The following is a 22,339-nucleotide window of genomic DNA, read 5'->3' as shown; positions in this document are numbered from 1 at the left end:
GAGAGGGGCGGGGCTCTGGGATTGGGTGACTGGGACTATGGGGTGACCCTCAGGATAAGGGAGAATGGGGAACAGCGGGGCCTGGGATCTCGGGAGCAGTCCTCTGTTGTCTGCCTTCTCAGGGACAACTGCCCCGAACCCCCCTTCAGACCCCCTAGCCACAGCTCACCGCGGTGCCGGGTTCTCCAGCCGCTAGCCTCAGGTGCCTGCCCACAAGCAATATGGCGGCAAGGGCGTCGCTGGAAGGTTGGGCGGAGACGGCAGTTCTCGCGACAGTCGCGCTTTCGGGTCTATATCCGGCGCAAAAGTCCCACCTTCCGGTCTTTCGGCTTTCGGCTCGGAGGAGGCGAAGGTGCAACTTTCTTCGGTCGTCCCGAATCCGGGTTCATCCGACACCAGCCGCCTCCACCATGCCGCCTAAGTTCGACCCCAACGAGATCAAAGTCGGTGCGTGCTTTAGATGTGGCCGGGGCTTCGGGATGCGGCATCCCTCCCCGTATTCCGTCCGGCCCGCGGCACCTGCCCCGATGGCCTTTCCCACGTCGGGCCTCAAGGCCGCTGCCTCCTAGGGGCCTGCCCTCTGGTGCTGCATTCAGGGCGCTGTGCGGTCGTGGCCGACTCTCTTATTCTTAATGGGCCTCGGACCTGTGGCGGCTTCGCAGCCCGCACGCCTTAGGGTAAGGTTTGTCTCCGGGCGCTTCTCCCTAGGCTGGGTTGGCCGGCGGCGGAACTGCCCCCAAACCGATGCAGTGTGGGCCTCGGCAGCGGTGGCCGAACCCAAGGCCGCCGTCCCACGTGGCGCTTGGAGCGGTTCTCGCCTTGGCTGGAGGGGTGTCTTGCCTTGCTCCCCGCTCTTGGCATTTTTCCCAGAAGAGGCAAACGGTGGTGCGGCCAGGCCCGCCAGGAGGACTGCGGAGGGGAGGCTGTGATTTGGGCAACCGTTTCTGCGGAGGCACTAATTCTTTCTTTCTTCCAGTGTACTTGAGGTGTACCGGTGGGGAAGTCGGTGCCACGTCTGCCCTGGCCCCCAAGATCGGCCCTCTGGGTCTGGTAAGTCATCCCCGGGGGAGGGGGCCACTTACTAAGTAAGACTCCAGCCTGCGCAGACACGATTGCCTCTGAGGTGCCGTGGACAGGGACAGATTGTCATCCCCTACTAGGCCTCCGAGCCACTGAACTGGCACCAGCCGCCGCAGGAAGGTTGTATATAAAGGTGGATTCTGCTCCTTGAACTTGTAGTTTTCGTGTGTCTTAGCTGCTGCTCTGAGGGTCCATGAGGGATGGGATAGAGGAGGTTTTTGAAGTCAAGAGTGAAAACTGTTGTCTGCTTGGTCTACTTAGGGAAATAGCCATATGGCTGCTGGAGGATTGAATGGGGTGTGAAATGAAGACCTTTGTGAATGTTACAGTGAAGTCGCTCAGTCCTGTCTGACTCTTTGCGACCCCATGGACTGTACCCTACCAGGCTTCTCTGTTCATGGGACTTTCCAGGCAAGAATACTGGAGTGGGTTACCATTTCTATAGAGGATCTTCCCCACCAAGGGATCGAACCCAGGTCTCCTATATTGTGGGCAGCCGCTTTACAGTAACTAGTATTAACTCTGCTTTCAATGTACTGATTCATACGCTTGGCTTTACCTGCTGTCCTGGAGAAGGAAATGGCAACCCACTCCAGTATTCTTGCCTGGAAAATCCCAGGTGGACTACAGTCTATGGGGTTGCAGAGAGTCTGACATGACTGAGTGACTAACACACGAGGGGTTGGACTTAATTCGTCTTTTTTTCTTGAATATAAATAGGTCTTTATTTTCTGGGCAGTGGTCTCCTGTCTGAAAAGTTATCCCATCATGGTTTTGCTTAAGCAGTGGCCGCCTTTCTCGTTGTTGTCCCTTAGCTCAGCTAGCGCTCACTGGACACCTCTCCTCTCCAGTTCAGTCGCTCAGTCATGTCTGACTCTTTGCGACCCCAGGACTGCAGTACTCCAGGCCTCCCTGTCCATCACCAACTCCTGGAGCTTACTCAAACATGTCCGTTGAGTCGGTGATGCCATCCACCCATCTCATCCTCTGTCGTCCCCTTCTGCCTTCAGTCATTCCCAGAATCAGGGTCTTTTCAAATGAGTCAGTTCTTTGCATCAGGTGGCCAGAGGATTGGGGCTTTGGCTTCAGCATCAGTCCTTCCAATGAATATTCAGGACTGATTTCCTTTAGGATGGACTGGTTGGAGCTCCTTGCAGTCCCAAGGGACTCTCTTAATAAGAGTCTTCTCCAACAGCACAGTTCAAAAGCTTCAATTTTTCATTGCTTAATCTCCTTTATATAATTCTCTTTAGGGAATTATAAAGTGCAGATGCCCAGATTGCATCCCATAGGTTGACTAGGATTGGTCAGACACCAGCAACATGGTATCTTTAAAGATCCCCTGGTGATCCAAATGTAAAAGATACCACATAGATCTCTAGGAAAGGGTAGGTAAGCAACATGGCCCCATTGTGGCCTTAAACCTCAAGGTTACAGCCTTGGATAAACTAAACCCGTAGCCTCATTTTTCCAATTTAATTATGGTGATAGCCATACCTTGATTAGGTGGGCACAGTTAAAGGTGTTTCAGAAAGCTTTCTTGTGTGCTGCCAAGTGAGAGGGACTGGGCAGATTTTCAGATCGGTTTTGGTTAGGGCACAGTGTGATTATATACCTTGTATTTCTACAGTCTCCAAAAAAGGTCGGTGATGACATTGCCAAGGCAACTGGTGATTGGAAGGGTCTGCGGATTACAGTGAAACTGACCATTCAGAACAGACAAGCCCAGGTACTTGGTTTGAGGGCAGGCAGAGGTGGGGATACCTGGGTGGCAGGTGCTAAAAGCAGTTTTATTTGTGGGGACGGTTGTTTTAAGAGCATGGTTTAAATATTAACTCTTCTCACTGTGGAGACACTGAGCAAATCAGCATTTGCTGGGGAAGGGTAGGCTGTGTTTCTGGTTGTGAAGATTAGCTTGAATGTACATTTGGGCAACAGTGTCTGGCCCCTGGTCCTGAGAGCCGAAGTGCACGGTATTATCGGTTCTTGCTAGAGGGTAGCATAGGGCTCATTCACATGGAGCATCTCTTCTGCAGATTGAGGTGGTACCTTCTGCTTCTGCCCTGATCATCAAAGCCCTCAAGGAACCACCAAGGGACAGAAAGAAGCAGAAAAACAGTGAGTGGTTTTTTCCCCTGGTAACTTGTGGGTGGTGGTGTATCCAGTGTAACAGACAGCTGTACTTGCTCCCTTTAAGGAAACAGGGATGGCAAAGGTGTTTGTTAAGCTGTTACAGAGCCAGGCACTGCCAACAAGTGCCCTGTGGCTCTGCCCAATCACTGGTGTGGAACAGATCCCCTCAGAACATACAGGAGGGAACTGTCAAACAGGGTGAAGAAACAGATAACCAGTAATTGGGGAAGGGCAGCTTCCTATGTACATGACATATGGACAGCTTTAACCAACCTGTCACTTTTCTCTTCAAAACAGTCCCTTCCATGTAAGGTTAGCAAAACTTGGTTTTGTGTCTAGCCACCCGCCACTGCACCTGACCAGTTTTCTGTTGGCTGGTGCAATCCAGTGGTGAGCTAAAAATAACCCCAGCTTAGGAAACAGGGTTGTTCTTCATGTGGATGACTCTGTGCCGAAAGCATGGGAACAGGCTAGAAATGGGTGCGAGAAGATGGACTGTGGTCTGCCCTGGCCTCAGGTGGTAACAAAGCTTTTGCTCTTTTCTCTTTTCTGCAGTTAAGCACAGTGGAAACATCACTTTTGATGAGATCGTCAACATTGCCCGGCAGATGCGGCATCGGTCTCTAGCTAGAGAGCTTTCTGGTAAGAGCAGAACAATTTGGGGCCACCTTAGCTGTAACTTGAGATGTGTTCCTTTAGTGGCCTTTTCCCAATTAGAAGGGGCTTTCTTAACTCTGTAAGACCTGGAATTGGGAGTGTCTTTCGGTTTAAGTCTGGGTATAATGGGATCTGTGGCCAGTTTTGCACTTGGAGATTTTAAATAATACTGAGTGCTGAGTTTTGGATTAGGGGAGCATATTATTCCCGTAATCGATAAAATAGTTACTCCTTATTCCTCTCCTCACCTGTATTCCCTCTGGTATCTGAGAATTGCGAGGGACTGACTTCCCCTCTGACTCCACCTTTTCTTAATGACAGGAACCATTAAAGAGATCCTGGGGACCGCCCAGTCTGTGGGCTGCAATGTTGATGGCCGCCACCCTCATGACATCATAGATGATATCAACAGTGGCGCAGTGGAGTGCCCCGCTGTAAGTCACTTCTGCACTGATACGGTTAAAATTAAGGTGAAGACTGGGGGCGGAGCTAATGTATCCTTTGAGATACTGTAGAAAGTTCTAGAAATGCTCACTAGTCGGGGATAAAGTTTTTTGTCCTGTTACTGAGAGGTTTCTTTTTCCCCCCCACAGAGTTAAGAACTGCAAAGGAGAAAGAAAAATAAAGGATCATTTGACAACCAGTGGACTTTCTGATGTAGCTTCTTCCTTGAGGGGGTAGCCTAGTCTTTGTGGTCAGATTGCGGTCATTGGGGCCAAGGTGACAGATGAAGCCAGTCTGGACAACAGCATTCTGACCTCAAGAAAATACTGTTGGGCAGAAAGGAAACCTGGGAGCTGAACATACTAGAGAATGTGTAGAAGGAGCTCTCCTCAAACCAGTTTACTCGGTGGGTTGCAGGCCCAGGGCTTTGCTGTCCATCCCAGCACACAGCTGGGGCTCAGAATTACTGATGGGACAACCAAAGAACCTGATGTTTATGGTCCTTGATTGATCTCAAGTTGATGTGAAAGCAAGGTTAAAGTCTTCCATCCCTGGGTTGGGAAGATTCCCTGCAGAAGGAAATGGCAACCCACTCCAGTACTTTTGCCTTGAAAATTCCATGGGCAGAGGAGCTTGGTGCAGGCTACTATCTGATTTTCTATCTAGAGCTCCTCACTCACTTGATTGATATGCAACAAATGAACATCAAACACGTAGGTGCTGAGACCAAAGCTTGAAATACCAACCTGGAAGGGGCTTTCTGGGGAGGAATGACAGCCCTATGATTTTCATTTCTAGTTGCTTTCCTCTCCCATTTTTGCGCTTTGTGTGTGCGCTCAGACTCGCTGCAGCCCCATGGACTGTAGCCTGCCAGGCTCCTCTGTCCATAGGATCTCCCCATGCAAGAATACTGGAGTGGGTTGCCATTTCCTTCCCCAGGGGATCTTCCTGACCCAGGGTTTGAACCTGGGTCTCCAGCATTGCAGGCAGATGCTTTACTGTCTGAGCCACCAGGGAAGCTTAGGTTTCCTACTGGAAAGGACTATCAGATCTCTGAAGTGATGAAAGGTTCCAGGACATGGGGCAAAGTCATCAAGGAATCAAAGCTGGAGGCCTGGGGTGACAACCATCTCACAGTAGACCACTAACGGGGAATCAAGCATCCTTATCAAAAAACACCAGGGAAGCAGCTTATAGCAGCTTGGATCTACACTGCTGGTGTAAAGGACAAAGAAGCAGGCCAACAGGCTAAAGAGCTTGATCCAAGATAACTGGGCTGTCAGGAAGGCGGGAAAAGGAAAAATGACCCACTTTGCTTTGAACCAGGAAAGTATGGCTGCTGTCAGATGGCCCCAGTCTTGTTAGCCCTCCCTCTAAAGTGAAAGTCATAGTTAACAGGACCATTGTTAATTATACATATTGTAACAATATATATTATAGTTAATAGCCTTAGGTCTGTAACATGCTGTGGCTATCTCATTCCAGGTGGAAGATACCTTACCCAGGTGGAAAAAGATAACTTTTATTTTGTTCTGTACTGGGTAGCCATTTCTTCTCCAAGGGGTCTTCCCAACCCAGGGATGGAACCCTGGTCTGCATTGTAGGGGATTCTTTGCCAGCTGAGCCACCAGGGAAGCCCTCCCTCCGCAGGGATTCCATTTAAAGGCAGGAACCTTGCTGAGGGTGCACCCTCAATTGTGCTTTTCTTGACAGTAAATACTTGCCAGTTCCCTTGAATAGCTCAGAAAGTGCAGGCTGTGTGCAGCATCAGGGAGTCTCTTCCATCCCCGTTCCAGCAACAACTGGCCCTGGGATCCTCATCCTCACTTGACTCCACTCCCCCAAACCTTAGTGGCCCTGTAATGGGGAGTACTTGTTCCCAGCCACTGTTCTTGGTTCAAGCAGAGATGACTACGAAACCAAGTCCTTGATTCATTCTTTATAAACCAATGTTTCTGAGGTAAAGGTAAATCTTGAAACCAGTGTAATTGGAGCTGGGCAGTCTATGCTTACCAAGTGTTGATAAAGGAGCACCACATGCAAGGTGTAAAATAGTGACTATTAAAAGGTGCTTTTGCATGTGGCTCTGGGCTAAGCCTTTACATCAGATGTCCCCAGATGCCTTCAAATTACTGGTCAGGTCCCCATCCACTTCAGTTATGTTCCCAGTTACTCTCCAGCATGGAGTCTCTGATGTCTAATAAAAGCTGAACTACACCTGAAGGCCTTCCCACACTCTCTACATTCATAGGGCTTCACACCAGTGTGAATTCGCTGATGCTGACTAAGGGATGAGCTCTGGTTAAATGCCTTCCCACACTCATTGCACTCGTAGGGCTTTTCTCCTGTGTGAATTATATGATGCCGAATAAGGGCGGAGCTCTCACTGAAGAATTTCCCGCAGTCATTACATTTATAAGGTTTCTCTCCAGTGTGAGTCTTCTGGTGGATTATAAGGTTTGTACTTTGGCTGAATGCTTTCCCGCACTCACTACACGTGTAGGGTTTCTCTCCAGTGTGAGTCCTCTGGTGGTTTGTGAGGTTTGCACTCTGGCTGAAGGCCTTCCCACATGCGTTACATTTGTAGGGCTTCTCCCCTGTATGGATTCTCTGGTGCTGAATAAATGCCGCACAGTAGCTGAAGGCCTTCCCACATTCTCTGCACTTGTAGGGCTTCTCCCCTGTGTGAGTCCGCTGGTGGTTGGTAAGATTTGCACTGTGGCGGAATGCCTTCCCACAGTCGCTACACTCATAAGGCTTCTCTCCAGTGTGAATTCTCTGGTGCTGAACAAGGGCTGAACAGTCACTGAAGGCTTTCTCACACTCGGTACATTTGTAGGGCTTTTCTCCAGTATGAGTTCGCTGGTGTTTTGTGAGGTTTGCGTTTTGGCTGAAGGCTCTCCCACATTCACTGCATTTATAAGGTTTCTCTCCGGTGTGAATCCTCTGGTGCTGAATAAGAGATGAACTCTGGCTGAAGGCCTTCCCGCATTCATTGCACTCATATGGCTTCTCCCCAGTATGGCTCTTCTGATGCTGAGAAAGGGAAGAACAATAACTGAAGGCCTTGCCACATTCGTTACACGTGTACGGCTTCGCTCTGTGAGGTTTAACTGTACCTGCATTATTCCCAAAGCTCTCTGTGTGTGTGTCACATTTATGGGATCTCACTTCTGTAGGAACTCTCTGTTGTGGAGAAAGGACTGGTCTCAGATTGAGGCTTTTCCCCAGTTCACTGTTCCTGTGCTCTGACACCCCAGAAGGCATCTCTGCACTTGGATCTTGGAATGATTCTTCAGAAATGTCTTGCTCAGGTAGTGATTCAGATATAATCTTCCAATCTGAAGAAAATTTAGAAAAGTAATTTTTAAAATTCTTTGGGCGGTAGAAGATACTGCAATATGAAGGCTGAAGGAGCTGGGCTAAGCCTGTTTGCGGACTGGTTCCCTGCTTCACCCAGGATGTGTATGTAAGTGTTAGTTGCTTAGTCCGACTCTTTGTGACCCCATGGACTGTAGCCCGCCGGGCTCCTCTGTCCATGGGATTCTCCAGGAAAGAATACTGGAGTGGGTTGCCATTTCCTTCTTCAAGGAATCTTCCTGACCCAGGGATTGAACTTGGGCTGCCTGTTTTCCAGGCAGATTCTCTACCATCTGAGACACCAGGGAAGCCCCAGGATGCTTCTGTTCTAAACTGTGTGACCAGAAAACTTTTCAGAGATATGAGCACCCTCTGCTCCCTTTTCTAAACAGCAGCAGTGGATCCTGAGCCTGCCTCAGACACACACCTCTCCTGTGCTTTTGCCAAGTCCTGGGGTTGTCCTGAGCTGTCTTCTTACTCTCACAATTCTCAGTATGGTTTTGGGCAACCTACTTAGCAGGTTTGGAAGCTTTTCACTTTAAAAAGCTTATGACTGATGCCAGCAGGATGAACATTTTCACCTTATCAAATCAGCAAGATTTCAAAAAAATGGTTAATCCTAGAGTGCTGGTAAGGGTGTAGCAGGTGGGATGTCACATACTGTGAGGCTGCATAAACAGGGATGAGCTTTCTGGAGAGCAATCTGGCTGCACCTGTCCAGAGTCTAAAATGCTGACATCAGAATTCCACTTCTAAGAATCTATCCTGAGGAACTAATGAGAAATTATGTAGAGCTGCACTGACATCATTTGTTCTCAACACTACATTATTTGTCAAATGAAAAGCAAATACCTAAATGTTTAATAACAAGGAATGACCATAGTATAGCCAATCAAGAGACACTATTTAGCAGTTAAGTCATGTGTGTAATCTGTGCACTGTAATTCCTTTTGTAGAAAGGTATTTATTGAAAAAACCCTGGCAAACTATATAATGTGAAGGTAAGCTGTGTTGTCTTTGGGTTGTGGGGTTAGGCAGGGGTAATTTTTATCTTCTTCAATGCTTATGTATATTTCTAATGTCCTCCAATGACAGTATTATTTTTATAATAAGTTATTGATTATTCCTCTTTGGGACCACATTCATTTTAAGAGAAAACTTTAAAGTGTGAGTTAACATAATATTTGGCAAGTGTTAAAACTAATTGAACCTTCTGGTCCCAGACATCTCTGTCTGTCTCCATAGAGGCTTATAGCTAAGGAGAGTGGAGTTTTAGGGAGGGCAACGGAGCTTCTTTTCTCAAGGGTCAATTTTCCTGAAATGGTTCTTCCTGTTTCTACCTTATTTAGGAAAACGGGTTAGTTTCAGGTGCCCTTTATTTGAATTTCTATAGAGAACCTTGACCCAGGCTGCCTGGGTTCAAATCTTGGCCCTACCTCCTACTATTGATACGACTTTGGGCAAATTAGTATACCCTGGATTTATTATCTGTGCATGTAGCTCTCTTACAGAATTATGAGAACTAAATGAGCTAAAACACAAATGACCCAGAACAGCAAGTGTTCTATGACTGCTTGTTATTATCTTGAACCTTTGTCTTGTAAATGTTTCCCATTAAGTAGTTTTCCCTGTAAGTTGCATGTGCATTTGAAGCCCAGTCTACCAAGAGCACAGAAGTCCCTGTTTCGGGTTGAAGGTATCTCTATGTCACTTGGTATTAGGCCTTAGATGACTCTGACAGCTCTCAAAAACTGACTGTCTTATCTGAGTCAAAGATGGAAAGAAGAAAAATGGTAATAGAAGAAACAGTAGGAGAAAGGAGCAATTAAGGTTAGGACAGGTTAGGACTCCGTGTTTCCATTGCAGGGGGCACAGGTTTGATCCCTGGTTGGGGAACTAAGATACTCATGCTCGGCCATAGAGACAAAAAAAAAAGACCACGTGATGTTCATGAACTGTCTTGCCTCAGCTCACCTCCCTCCTGAGTGCCGGCTCCTGTATGCTGCTGCTAAGTCACTTCAGTCATATCCAACTCTGTGCGACCCCACAGACGGCAGCCCACCAGGCTCCCCCGTCCCTGGGATTCTCCAGGCACGAACACTGGAGTGGGTTGCCATTTCCTTCTCCAATGCATGAACGTGAAAAGTGAAAGAGAAGTCGCTCAGTCATGTCTGACCCTTAGCATGGACTGCAGCCTACCAGGCTCCTCCATCCATGGGATTTTCTAGGCAAGAATACTGGAGTGGAGTGCCATTGCCTTCTCCGGGCTCCTGTATAAGACACTCTAATAATATCTCAAACCGAATATACCCAAAAATAGAAGTGGTGATTTTCCCTTTCTAGTCGGTGACTTAGCCTTTCCATTCACCCAGCTGCTCCGACCAGGGTCACCGTTAATGCCTTGTCTCTCACATCCAATCCCTGGTGAGTCCTGTTGGCTGTAACACAAAGTATGCCCTGAATCTTTGTCCTGACCCACCACCACCCTCTTACTGTTATGTCCTAACTGATCTCCCTGCTTCTGGTCTTTAACCCTGAAAGTCTAGTCTCCACAGGTTATCTTCTCAAACACAAATCAAATATTATCCTTTTTGTGCTCAACACCTTCAGTGGCTTCCTATCTTCCTACTTGGATAAAACCTGAACGTCTTCCATGGCCTCTGAATCTTATATGATCTGCTGCCCTGCCCAGCACTCTCTCTTGTTCACTGAGTCCTAGGGTCTTCTGACCCTAACACAAGTTAAACTAATTTCCACTCAAAGCTTCCACACATGGTGTGGCCCAGGATGTTCCTTATCCAGACACTCAAACAGCTGGCTCATTCTCTTCCTTCAGATCTCAACTCCAATGTCACCTCCTCAAAGTGGTCTTTTCTATTCATCCAATCTAGAAGAGCCTTCTTGGAGAAGGAAATGGCAGCCCACTCCAGTGTTCTTGCCTGGAGAATCCCAGGGACGGGGGAGCCTGGTGGGCTGCCGTCTACGGGGTCGCACAGAGCCGGACACGGCTGAAGCGACTCGGCAGCAGCAGCAGCAGAACAGCCTTCACTGTTCTTACAGTGCTCACCATTCTTACAGTGCTCACCACTCTTCAACATTCTACCAGTTACTTTGTTTACTCATTTTATTTACGTTCCTTGCAACTCTATAAGCAGGGACTCAATCTTCTCTGTTGCACCTCCAGTAGCTATTAATAAAACAACCCCAGGCATGGACCAAGGAGTGAGGCAAAGGCACATCCAAGCCCTGGGTCTGTCTGTTACTGTGGAAGGATGGGATGGAATAACAGGGAACCCTGAACCCGCCCGTGAGGCTCAGCGATGCCCAGGCGCTCTGTGGGGCCTCAGAGCAGAGGTAGAACACCCCAGGGCAGTGTTTTAGTTACTCTAACAGCCGGATTTAAAACTCCAATCACCTCACTTATCACAGAATTAATACAGTCCTACACTGTCAACACCTTTTTCATATGTATTAGTATTGTCAAGTAAGACAGGTTTCGTTATCCACATTTTTAAGATATAGAAACAGATGATCAAAATTTAGTGATTTACTCTGAATCCAGGTACTTGATATGCAGCAAGCCAGCTCCTGGTGTATCTTTCATGGGTCCATATCCAAAGTTGCTTCCACCCTAATACGCTACACTAATACCTTAGGGCACAGATTTTTCATGGTAACACCTTTTCCCAACGTTTGTTTCTCATAATTTGGTGATCTGAATCTTCTTCAGTAACCTTTTTAGGCTCCTGAACCCCTCTGAGACTGAAGAAACCTTTTCCCAGGAAAATGCAGTTACTGCCATAAAACCCTGCATTCCATCTCTGAAGTTCTATACAGGGTCTCGGGACTCAAGGGAAAAGGTCCTGCCTAACAAGGATGGTGAGCTGGGAAGGGGTGTGGCGAGGGGGAAGGAAGCAGCAGGGGAGTCAGGCTCCCTGTGAAGGGAAGTATTTCAGCAAGTGTGAATGGCGCCTGCAGTTACAACAAGGACTGAGGTGACATGTGACAGGCTGCTTAGAGAGAGGCTAAAATGGGAAGAAGAGAGTGCAGATAAACCATGTGGAAAATAAGCCAGAGGCTTTGTTTTGTTTTCATTGACTAAGAGCAACCATAATCAGATATGAAAGCATTAGGCTGCATTTTTAGAAAAATTTAAAATGTTGTCACCTTAAAGCTGTTAAGCTCATTTGTACCTCTGATGCTTTAAGTTTCAAAATATCAAAAGTAGCTGCCCTGCCACAGCTGGGCCTGACCACAGGCCCTGCCAGAGGTCATTTACCTGCAAGGACTGAAATATGAAGGTGAGGGTGGAGTGAGCAGCCTTAGATGAGCAGTAAGACCTAAACATACATAGAAACTATGGTTTCCTGTGCTTTTGTTTTTCCTGAGTTTCTTAGCGTCAGCTCTTTAGAAAATTCCAGCATGGCCATGAAGATGGGGTGCAGAATTCAATAAAGAGTCAGTCAGATAGGGGAGCAGCAGCAGGTGTCACAGGTGAAGGATGGGTAAAGGTGGGCACCCGAGATCCTCAGTGAGGTGACCCTGAAGCAGGGAATAAGCGGGGCCAGCAAAGACGACTCTCATTTCCTGGGGGCGGCACCACCACCTGTGCTTCCACATACCTCCCAGCTTGGGGAGCCTGAGGCGACGGTATGGAACAGAGGCCTCTGGAGCCTGACTGGTGTTGCTGCAAACCCAGCCTGGCCACTTTCTAGCTGGGAGGCTCTGAACCAGTGAGTCAGCCTCTCTCAGCTTTATTTTCCTCATCTATACAAGTGAGATAGCAATACCTACCTCCCTTGTTGTTAAAATATTCAAATGTTTTCAAAGGGGCTTTTGCTCCTGAGACTCTGCCTTGCTCACTCACCTGGACAGGCATTCCTTAGGCCGTCTCTCTCGAGCATCCATGAACCTTCCCTTTGTTCCAACTGGGAGTTCATACCAGGTTGGGAAACTGGAAGTCCTATTTAAAGGGGAAAAGAAGAGGACTTAAGAGATCTGCCCTAAGTATAAATAGCTACCCAGAACTGGGGGAGGGGGAGCAGGTCATTCATTTCATTCACTCAATAAATATGCTGAGCACTGACTTGGTGCTGGGCACTAGGAGACACAGCAGTAAATAAGACAGATGATGGTGCTCAAGTCTTTACAGCATTTCTGAAAAGAGATAAAGAAACAGCCTCATGGAGGGGTCAAGTCAGAGAGCTAAGCAAGCCCTTCCTAAGCAAGTTACTTAGGATGATGGGAACTTACTGACTATGGAGGACCCCTCCTGGGAAGTAGGAAAATGTGGAGGTATGGCCTCTAGGGGGAACAAAATGAAACTGCCTCTTTCCCAACCCAGAATGCAGAGACCGTTCATTAGTGAACGAGGAGGAATAAACACTGTCCCTCTGGTGCATTAGAGCCACTCAGGCTCACTCAAGGCTGCGAAGTACCACAGATTTTCAGAACTGAACAGATCCTGAATTTTGAATGGTTTCCTTACCCAGTAAGACCAGGTTTCTGGACTTTTCTGGCATCCCTTCCTCGAACCTGTCCCTCGGAGCAGGGGCCAACTGCCTCCATCCCCCATGGGTAAAATCTACAGTCACACTGCTGAAAGGTGTGGATCCCTGAAACAACAAGCACAGTCCTTCTTGCCCAGAGCCCTCAGAATGTGAGGAGGGAGGGAGGCTGGCGGCTCTGGGTGTGGTGGTTAGTGAACCTACTAAAGGTCTCTGAAAGGACTTGGGGTGGATCCAGAAAAGCACCACTGATCACTTCCTATATGCCTAACGCTATACTGGACACTGATGCATGAAAATAAATAACAGTCTCTCTGTCTTCACATGTGTATAATTCTTGTAGACTTTATATATAAATAGTAAGAAATATATGTATATCCATGAGCAGTAATTGGGCAGAAACTAACAGGTGCTCGGGAATTAAAGGCACCAACACAGAGAAAACAAAATTAGAATGCGTGAGTTTATGCAGCAAGGAATCAGCTGCAAATCAGCAAAGAATGTGAATGATGAATGTCTGCAGAACGTTGAATAAATATTCCCATGAACTCAGACATCTTACAGTAAGCAGGAGAGCCAGGCACGTCTGCAACCACCTGTAACAATGTGTGAAAGAGAGGGATATTCTAGTTCCTAGGATAACGGAAGAGGAATCCTAGTTGGAGGGTAGGAGGAGGACACTCAGGGAAGACCGCAGAGAGAGAAGGCAACCACCAAGCTGGCCTTGAAGGAGCAGGTTCCTCAGATGGAGAAAGAAAAGGCTATCCAAGGCAGGGGAGGCATCGTGAGCACAGGCGTGGAGGCGAGGACATCTTTATCTATTATCAGCTTAGGAAATGGTAACTTCATGTACCTTGTTGGCCATGTCAGTCACCTGGATGTTATCTTCCCGTTCCCTGCAGTTCCCCACAAGTCAAATGCATGTTTGTTCTTCCTCCGCAATAGCATGAGAATTCACACATTTCTGTCCATGCCCCTACTACTGCCTTGTTTTAAGCCAGTAGCATTTCCCAAATCTTAACTAATCTCCTGATTTCTAATTTTACCTGTCCTTCCAATACATCTTCACACTGAGAAATGCTTTAAATGGGACAGAGGGTCATTTTTAAAAACAAGGAAATATTTAAAAACATGGGGGTCTTTTTATAGAAATCAAGAGAGTAAAATCTACTATGAAGATATAAGGGTTATGAACCAAATAACAAATATATAATTCATAAGGGAAAAACTGTAGGAAATACAAGGAGAAATTTAAACTATGATAGCCGTGAGAGATGTTAAATAGCTCAGTTACTGACAGAGTTAATACAAAATAAACCAAAAAGTAAAGGTATGGAAGAAATGAGTAATTTAATAAGGTTGAGCTTATAGAGTTGTAAAGTGCTACACCCTGCAATGACACTATACCTGCATAATTTGTGTGGAGAAGGGACACAAACTTTATCCTCCATGGGGCCCAGCCACATGTGCAGACAAGAAACCAAAGCCACAATTTTGGCATATCTAAAAACATTAAGACCACAGCCAAAAACATTCAATATATCTGAACAAAAAAGGAGGAAAATAAATTATGGATTCAACTCAAGAGATTAAAAATATTAATTTTAAAATAAATCTAAGGAAAGCGGAAGCAAAAAAAAAAAACTACTAAAAGTTTTTTAATAAAGATTAAAATTGATGAGGAAATCCAAGAACTGACTTTCTAAAAATGAAAACAGATCAATTCCTAGTCTAGCCAAGAAAAAGAAAGGGAGAAGACAGTGCTTACCTTCACAGAAGGACTATGAAATGGAGTTTATTGGAAATAATTCTGTAGAATACTCTTAATGAAACGGGGGAATATTAATCCAATTCTACTAAGTAGAAATAAAAAGGTTTCAAAGCAGGACAAATCATCTCTGGGAAAACAACAACAAAAAAAGTATCTAAAAGGACACAAATCAAAATGTTAAGTGTTATTTCTTTGTAGGAGTAAGGGGGACTCGGGGGGGATGGTAGTATGTTGTCTACACTTTCCAGGGTTTCTACAAAGAACCAAAAGCACCCTTAGTTGTTTTTTTTTTTTTAAAGACTGCTTCTTGGAGTAAATTTCCGACTTACTTGGGGCCCTGCTGTGAGACCAGCTGCCATTCCTTCCTCCTCTGTGTCCTCCTCTTGGGGAAGGGCAGGGTCTGGAGAAGGTGGTTCTGGAGGAAGAGAAAGAAACCAATGAGGCAAAAAAGTTCACAGTTCACCAAACTAGAAAGCCTCACATTCTCACTCTGAAGAGCATGTTCAAATGATATTATAGGTCCCAGGGCTCAGTGGGGCTGAATTTGTAGAACTGCAATGGGGTATAAATTTTCGCATTTCCTTTTCCAGCTCAGAAGTTCCATCAGTCCACTCAGTCACAGAGAGGCATTAAACTGTAAAGACTCACAAGCATTCCAGACCCACCACTTCCCAGCAACTTTTCTATGTGATCCCTTGTAAAATTCCTGTGAAGATTTAAACGCAGACAGAGCAGCTGACACAATGCCTGGCGTGTAAATATACAGCTTACAACTATTATCAATTAAGTTCTTTGGAGAAAGTGGCTCTACAAATTAAAGACATTTGCTTAATCAAAAGAAGAGGTAGTGACCAGGTGGGATTTACCCCAGGAATGCAAGGTTGCTTCAACACATGAAAAGCTATCTATAATACACTGTATTAATACAAAGGAGGGGGGAACCCATGTGATCATCTCAGTGAACGCCAAAAGGCTATTTAAGAGAATCTGACACCTTTCGCTATAAAACACCTCCAGTAAACCAGGAACAGAAGGGGACTTCCTTAACTTGCTAAGAGCCATTTCCAAAAAGCCCAGAGCTAAAGACTGATGCTTTTCCTCTAAGATGAGGAACAAGACAAAGATGTCAGCTCTTGTCAGTTCTAGTCAGTATTACACTGGAAGTTCTAGCCAGAGCAATTAGGCAAAGTCAAGCAAACAAACAAATCAACCGCAGCCAGATTGGAAAGGAAAAATTTAAACTCTATTTGTGAATGGCATGATTTTGTACACAGAAAATCCTAAGAATCAACAGGAAAAACTAGCGTAGCTAAACAAGTTCAGCAAGCTTGCAGGATACAATGTGAACAAACAATAAAAAGAGAACTCAATTAAAAATGGGCAAAGGATTGAGTAAATAGTTCTCCAACTATATTTCTATAACTAGCGATGAACAATCTAGAAATGAAACTTAAAAGAGCATTAAAACAACAAAACACCTAGGAATAAACTGAATATAAGAAGTGCAAGTCTTACACTGAAGACTACCAAATTTTTAAAAATCTTTTGTCTAATTCTTTTAAATTTATTTATTTATTGAAGGATAACTGCTTTACAGAATTTTGTTGTTTTCTGTCAAACTGCAACACAATCAGCCGTAAGTATACATATATCCCCTCCCTTTTGAACTTCCCTCCCGTCTCCCTCCCATCCCACCCCTCTAAGTTGATACAGAGACCCTATGAGTTTCCTAAGCCACACAGCAAAGTCTCCATTTTTAAAAATAGCTATCTTAAAGATGATCATGTAAGTTTTATGTTACTCTCTCCATACATCCCCCCTCACCCCATGTCCATAGGTCTATTCTCTGTCTGTTTCTCCACTGCTGCTCTGTAAATACATTCTTCAGTATAATTTTTCTAGAGTCTGTAAATATGCATTAGTATGATGTTTATCTTTCTCTTTCTGACGTACTTCACTCTGTATATAGGTTCTAGGTTCATCCATCTCATTAGAACGGACTCAAATGCATTCCTTTTTATGGCTGAGTAATATTCCACTGTGTATAAGTAACAGAACTTCTTTATCCATTCATCTGTTGATGGACATCTCGGTTGCTTCCATGTTCTAGCTATTGTAAACTGCGCAGCAATGAACAATGGGATATATGTGTTTTTTTCAAATTTTTTTTCCCTCAAGGTATACACCTAGGAGTGGGACTGCTGGGTCATATGGCGGTTTTATTCCTAATTTTTAAAGGAATCTCCATACCGTCTTCCATAGTGGCTGTATCAATTTACATTCCCACAAACAGTGCAAGAGGGTTCCCTTTTTTCCACACCATTTCCAGCATTTATTATTTGTAGACTTTGATGACAGCCATTCTGACCGGTGTAAGGTGATATCTCATTGTAGGTTTGATTTGCATTTCTCTAATAATGAGCGATGTTGAGCATCTTTTCATGTGTTTGTTAGCCATTTGTACATCTTTTTTGGAGAAATGTCTGTTTAGGTCTTTTTCCCACTTTTTGATTGGGTTGTTTGTTTTTCTGGTATTGAGTTATATTAGCTGCTTGTATATTTTGGAAATTAATCCTTTGTCAGTTGTGAAAACTACCAAATATTCTTAAAGGAAACTATAGAAGATCTAAATAAATGAAAAGCCATCCTTGTTCATGGACTGAAAGACAATAATCCTGAGACTGCAAAAATATTCACTAAATTAATTTGGAGTCAATGCAGTCCTACCAAAATCCCAGCTGTTTTGTTAAATAAAAATTTAGGAGCTGCTCCTAAAATTCATATGGAAATGCACGGGACATAGAACCATCAATCTGGAAAAAGAACAAAAGGTGGAAGACTCATATTCACAATATCAAAACTTTCTACAAAGCAACAGTCATTAAAGTAGGGTGGTACTGGTAATGGAGAGACAGATCAGTGGAGAAGAACTGAGAGTCCAGAAATAAATCCATACATTTCTGGACAACTTATTTTCAACAAGAAGGCCAAGAAATTAAATTTGTTTTTAACAAAATAGAGCTGAGACACCTAGATATCTACATGCAAAAGAATGAAACTGGACTCCTACCTCACATCATCTATAAAAACGAACCCAAAATGGATTAGACTTAAATGTAAGAGCTAAAACTTTTGGAAGAAAATATAAATCTTTATAACCTTTGATTAGGCAATAGGTTTATTAGGCATGATGTCAAAAGTACAAGGAAAAAAAATTAAGTGGGAGTTCATAAAAATAAAAAACTTTGTGCTTTAAAGGACACTATCAAAATGAAAAGACCTGCAAATCATACAACTTCTAAGGGTCTAATATCCAAAATATATACAGAATTCTCCACATTAAAAACTCAACAAAGAAGGACAAATAACCCAACTTAAAAATGAGCAATGGACTTGAGTAGATATTTAAATAAGATACAAAAAGCTAGTAAGTATATGAAAAGATGCTCAACATCTTTAGTTACTGGAGAAATACATATCAAACCACTGTAAGATACCACTTCACATTCGGTTCCTGGGTTGGGAAGATCCCCTGGAGAAGGAAATAGCAACCCACTCCAGCATCCTTGCCTGGAAAATCTCAGGGACAGAGGGCTGCAGTCCATGGGGTCGCAAAGAGTCGGGAACGACTGAGCGACTAACACTAAGAGCTAAAATAAAAAAGACGCGTTAAAATAAAGTGCTGATGGGGATGTGTGAATGCCTATGTGCTCAGTCGCTAAGTCGTGTCTAACTCTGAGACTAGAGCCCGCCAGGCTCCTCTGTCCGTGGGATTTCCCAGCAGTGGGTTGCTATTTCCTTCTCCAAGGGCTCTTCTGAACTAGGGCTCAAATCCGTGTCTTCTGCATTGGCAGGGGATTCTTTACCACTGAGCCACCAGGAAAGCCTGGTGAGGATGTACAGAAACTGAAATTCTCATACACTGCCACTAGAAATGTAAAATGCTGCTGCCACTGTGGAAGACAGTCTCATAGTTCCTCAGAAAGTTAAATAGAGTTACCATAGTTACACAGTAATTCCTCCTTTAAGCATAAACCCTAGCAAAATGACAATACGACCAAAAGAAAAGGTTTGCATGCATGTTTATAACATTATTCATAATAGCGCAAACTGGAAACCACTCAGATGTTCATCACCTGAGGAACAGATAACAAAACATGGTATAATCCATGTAATGGAATATTATTTGGCCATAAAAAGGAAGTACACTTCATGTTACGACATGGATAAGCCTTGAAACATACTAAGGGAAAGACCCCAGACACATATACTGTACGATTCTCCTTTCATGAAACAGGCAAATCCATAGGGACGGAACGATGAATAGTTGGCCAGGGACTAGGAGGAAAGGAGACTGTGGAGTAGTGTGAGATGATGAAAATGTTCTGGAATTAAACAGTCGCGATGGTTGCCTAACTTTGTGAATATAATAAAAGCCACTGAACTGTAATCTTTCAAATTTAGTATTATAGCATGCAAATTATATCGCAATTAAAAAAAAAACAAGAGTGGTAGTGTAGTCTTCGGGAACAGCTCTAAAAAAAGTAAACACGTCTGAACACTGGTCTTAGTACAGACTTCATGTTACTGAGCTGTACCCATCCATTGTACGTATTTCACCTTTGGTACTATGGGGAGGAGGATAATCATCCTGCTTGTGTTCCCGGGTCTGAGGGAAGACGATGTGAAATGTTGGATGTGAAATTGCACTTGAGGAGTGACAGACCGATTCCTGGTCTAGCAGAGGACGGCAATGCCTCAGTGGTTACTATTACATACACATTTGTTCTGTTCTGTAAAGCATTCAAGGTGCTTTCAAAAGCATCATCTTATTTGATGCTTACAGTTCTTAGAGGTGAACGAGGTAGTTAACGTCATTTTACCTTTTCCTCAATGAAGAAACAGGTCAAGAGACCTGGCTGGTACCCCCCGGCTTAAACAGGAATCCTAGCCTTCTGATTCTAAATTCCCAGGATTCGCCAAGATTTCACAATCCAACTGGGTTGAACCCACCCTCAGTATCACGGGAAGCCAACAGGCTCCCATTCTGAGTATCCCTGGTTGCTTCAAGAAGGCTGGAAGATCAGAAGCAATAGAGCAGGCCCTGAGCACGTCTCATTTTCCTTTCCAGGGCCCACTTCTACTTTTTAATGCCATAGGTACGTCAACAAATCAGAGTCAGGAACAGGATACTCAGAGATGATTCAGGACTGAGCTCTTCAATTTTTTTTGACACCATAATTATTCAAAAAAGGACCGTCCCCAACTACTTGCGGAAAGGATAACCGCTGAGTTCGGAACCGGGTCACACAGCAGCACTGGCGCGCAGGCTGGAAGCCACGAACCGCTCCAACACTCCTTCTCACCTCCTTCCTCCAGCATCTGGGTCCCACCTCGCGCCACCGCCTCCCAGCAGTTCTCTGAGCGTCGGCGTCGCTTCACTGCGGCCCCATCCCCGCTTTGGACTCTTCTCGCAGGCCTCTCCCCTCAACGGCCGAATCTGAGACTGCGGGGCTGAGCCGGGTCCGTCCTGTCCGGTGGGTCTTTCATTGTCTCCACAGCCACAGCCGGGCCCCGGCTGGGGAGCCCGTGACACAATTGCCGACTCGGTCTCTAGTGGAACACCACTTGAAAAAGCCCGCTGCCCTCTACGTGAAAAGGCTCCAGGACACGGCTACCGCCCGAAGCTCAGAAAATGCGGTCGCGGGCCTGCCTGTGCGCGAAAGAGGGGCGCGCCTTAAAAGCGTCACTTCCGGACACGCGCACATGCCTCCTTGCGCACGGGACTCCATCTCCCAGAAATCGCTGCGCTCTGTTGCAGACGGATGGCTTTTTGTCGCTCTCGGTAGGAGGCTGTGACCCACACACCTTCGTGGACCGTATTTCCTAGCCAGGCTTCCGGCTGTTTCTGCTCCGAGAATGTGTTTCCCGTCACGCTTTGTTGTACGTGCCACGCAGAGGTCCATCCACCGAATCGAATAACCCGGGCGTCTTCGATAGGAAGCAACTTGGCCGCTAAGGCTCCGAGAGCGGTGCTTTTAGCGCAGGCGCTGATACGCATCGTCGCTGAGCGCCTGGTTTCTCCTCAATGATTTGACTTGCCCAGGACTGCGGCTCAGCTAGTCCTTCAGCTCAGGGCCCAACCCCAGCCACCTTCACTGGTCTTCGTGAGTCCAACGTAGAGTTTAGGGCGGGGGAGTAAAGGAAGTGAGGGCCCCCTCTGTGAACAGGGCAGTCACAGGTTGGGTTGGAACGCTCGAAGTATCCATCAGACGTTCCCAAGAAGGAACGTCTTTCAGTAATTTCAGGGGCAGGAGCACACTTAATAGAGTTCGATCAGAATTATGGAGGAAGGAGTTTCCTGAATAGTCGGCCCTTGGAGGCTTCTGTGCTGCCAAAGGGGATATTTCAAAGTGGGCTTCCTCAGAGCATTGATGAAAATTTCCCACAAGCCTGTTGATCTTCACTAATCAAGCAATTTTCTAATGATCAATTTAGTTTTAGAGATATTTTTTGACGTTAAGGAGAGAAGAATGTATTACTTGGGCAGCAGAAATGAGTTTGGGGGTCCTGAACCTCTTTCCATTTTGTCTCTGTCCCTCTTAATCACTGGTGGTAGTGTCTTTCCCAATATAATTCTAACTTTGTGGGGTCTTCTATGAACTTACTGGGATTCACTCCATGAGACAACTCACACCCACAGACCTCTTTGAGATAAAACCTTCTCTACCTTAGGCTTTCAGTGTCATATCTTTCTGGCTTTTCCTACTGTTGATGGCATTCTTATGAGAAGACTACTGAAGTGGTTTGCCGTTCCCTTCTCCAGTGGACCATGTTTTGTTAGAACTCTGCTCCATGACCCGTCCATCTTGGATGGCCCTACAGGGCATGGCTCATAGTTTCTTTGAGTTAGACAAGGCTGTGATTCATGTGACCAGTCCATGGCGTCGCAAACAGCTGGACACTACTGAGCAACTAAACTGAACTGAACCTTAGGCTTGTGTGATTTTTAGGCTTACAACTTTGGAGATCAGAAGGCTGAGATGGATCTCCCTGGGCTAAAATCAAGGTGTTTTCCGGGCTCTGTTCCTTCTGGAAACTCTAGGCAAAGAGTCGCTTTCGTTCCTTTTTCCAGCTTCCAGAGGCTGCCTGCATTTCGTGGCTAGTGGGCTAGTGGGCTCTTCTAGCTGATGTGTTCTGCCACAGGCTAAGCAGGTGCTAAACCCCTAATAGCCACTAGGAAGTAGAAGAGGGTTTCCTGCCTTAGTCTTGCAAACCCACCTGTGGCCACCGGGAGGTAGCAGAGTGCTTCACGTCTCAGTTGGTTCAGTGGCTCAGTCCTGCCTGCCTCTTTGGGATCCCATGGACTGCAGCACGCCAGGCTTCC

The 22,339-nt window shown here is 45.6% G+C and overlaps 3 protein-coding genes across 4 annotated transcripts in view; 1 reads left to right on the top strand and 2 right to left on the bottom strand.

Moving 5' to 3' along the window:
* The window catches only part of LRSAM1 (leucine rich repeat and sterile alpha motif containing 1), a 34,384-nt gene extending 34,154 nt beyond the window's left edge, over positions 1-230 (bottom strand). The window contains exon 1 of the mRNA XM_018055810.1: positions 170-230. The gene's annotated coding sequence lies outside the window, so the exon portion shown is untranslated. The remainder of the gene's footprint in view (positions 1-169) is intronic.
* Positions 289-4,513, top strand: RPL12 (ribosomal protein L12). Its single transcript, XM_005687157.3, has 7 exons — positions 289-447; positions 977-1,050; positions 2,711-2,809; positions 3,117-3,198; positions 3,769-3,855; positions 4,192-4,304; positions 4,464-4,513. Exons 1-7 carry the CDS (start codon positions 411-413, stop codon positions 4,467-4,469), a joined length of 498 nt encoding a protein of 165 aa, XP_005687214.2. The 5' UTR covers positions 289-410; the 3' UTR covers positions 4,470-4,513.
* On the bottom strand, positions 6,242-20,675 carry ZNF79 (zinc finger protein 79). Of its 2 annotated transcripts, XM_018055808.1 has the most exons (5): positions 20,319-20,675; positions 15,282-15,367; positions 13,163-13,289; positions 12,542-12,637; positions 6,242-7,655 (listed from the first exon to the last, which is right to left on the bottom strand). In XM_018055808.1, exons 1-5 carry the CDS (start codon positions 20,332-20,334, stop codon positions 6,484-6,486), a joined length of 1,497 nt encoding a protein of 498 aa, XP_017911297.1. In that variant the 5' UTR covers positions 20,335-20,675; the 3' UTR covers positions 6,242-6,483. The 2 variants fall into 2 exon arrangements, with proteins under 2 accessions (XP_017911297.1, XP_017911298.1); XM_018055809.1 differs by lacking the exon at positions 13,163-13,289.

The sequence above is a fragment of the Capra hircus genome, chromosome 11 (assembly GCF_001704415.2).
Source record: "Capra hircus breed San Clemente chromosome 11, ASM170441v1, whole genome shotgun sequence".
Lineage (NCBI taxonomy): Eukaryota > Metazoa > Chordata > Mammalia > Artiodactyla > Bovidae > Capra > Capra hircus.
This window is presented reverse-complemented; position numbering and strand designations above follow the sequence as displayed.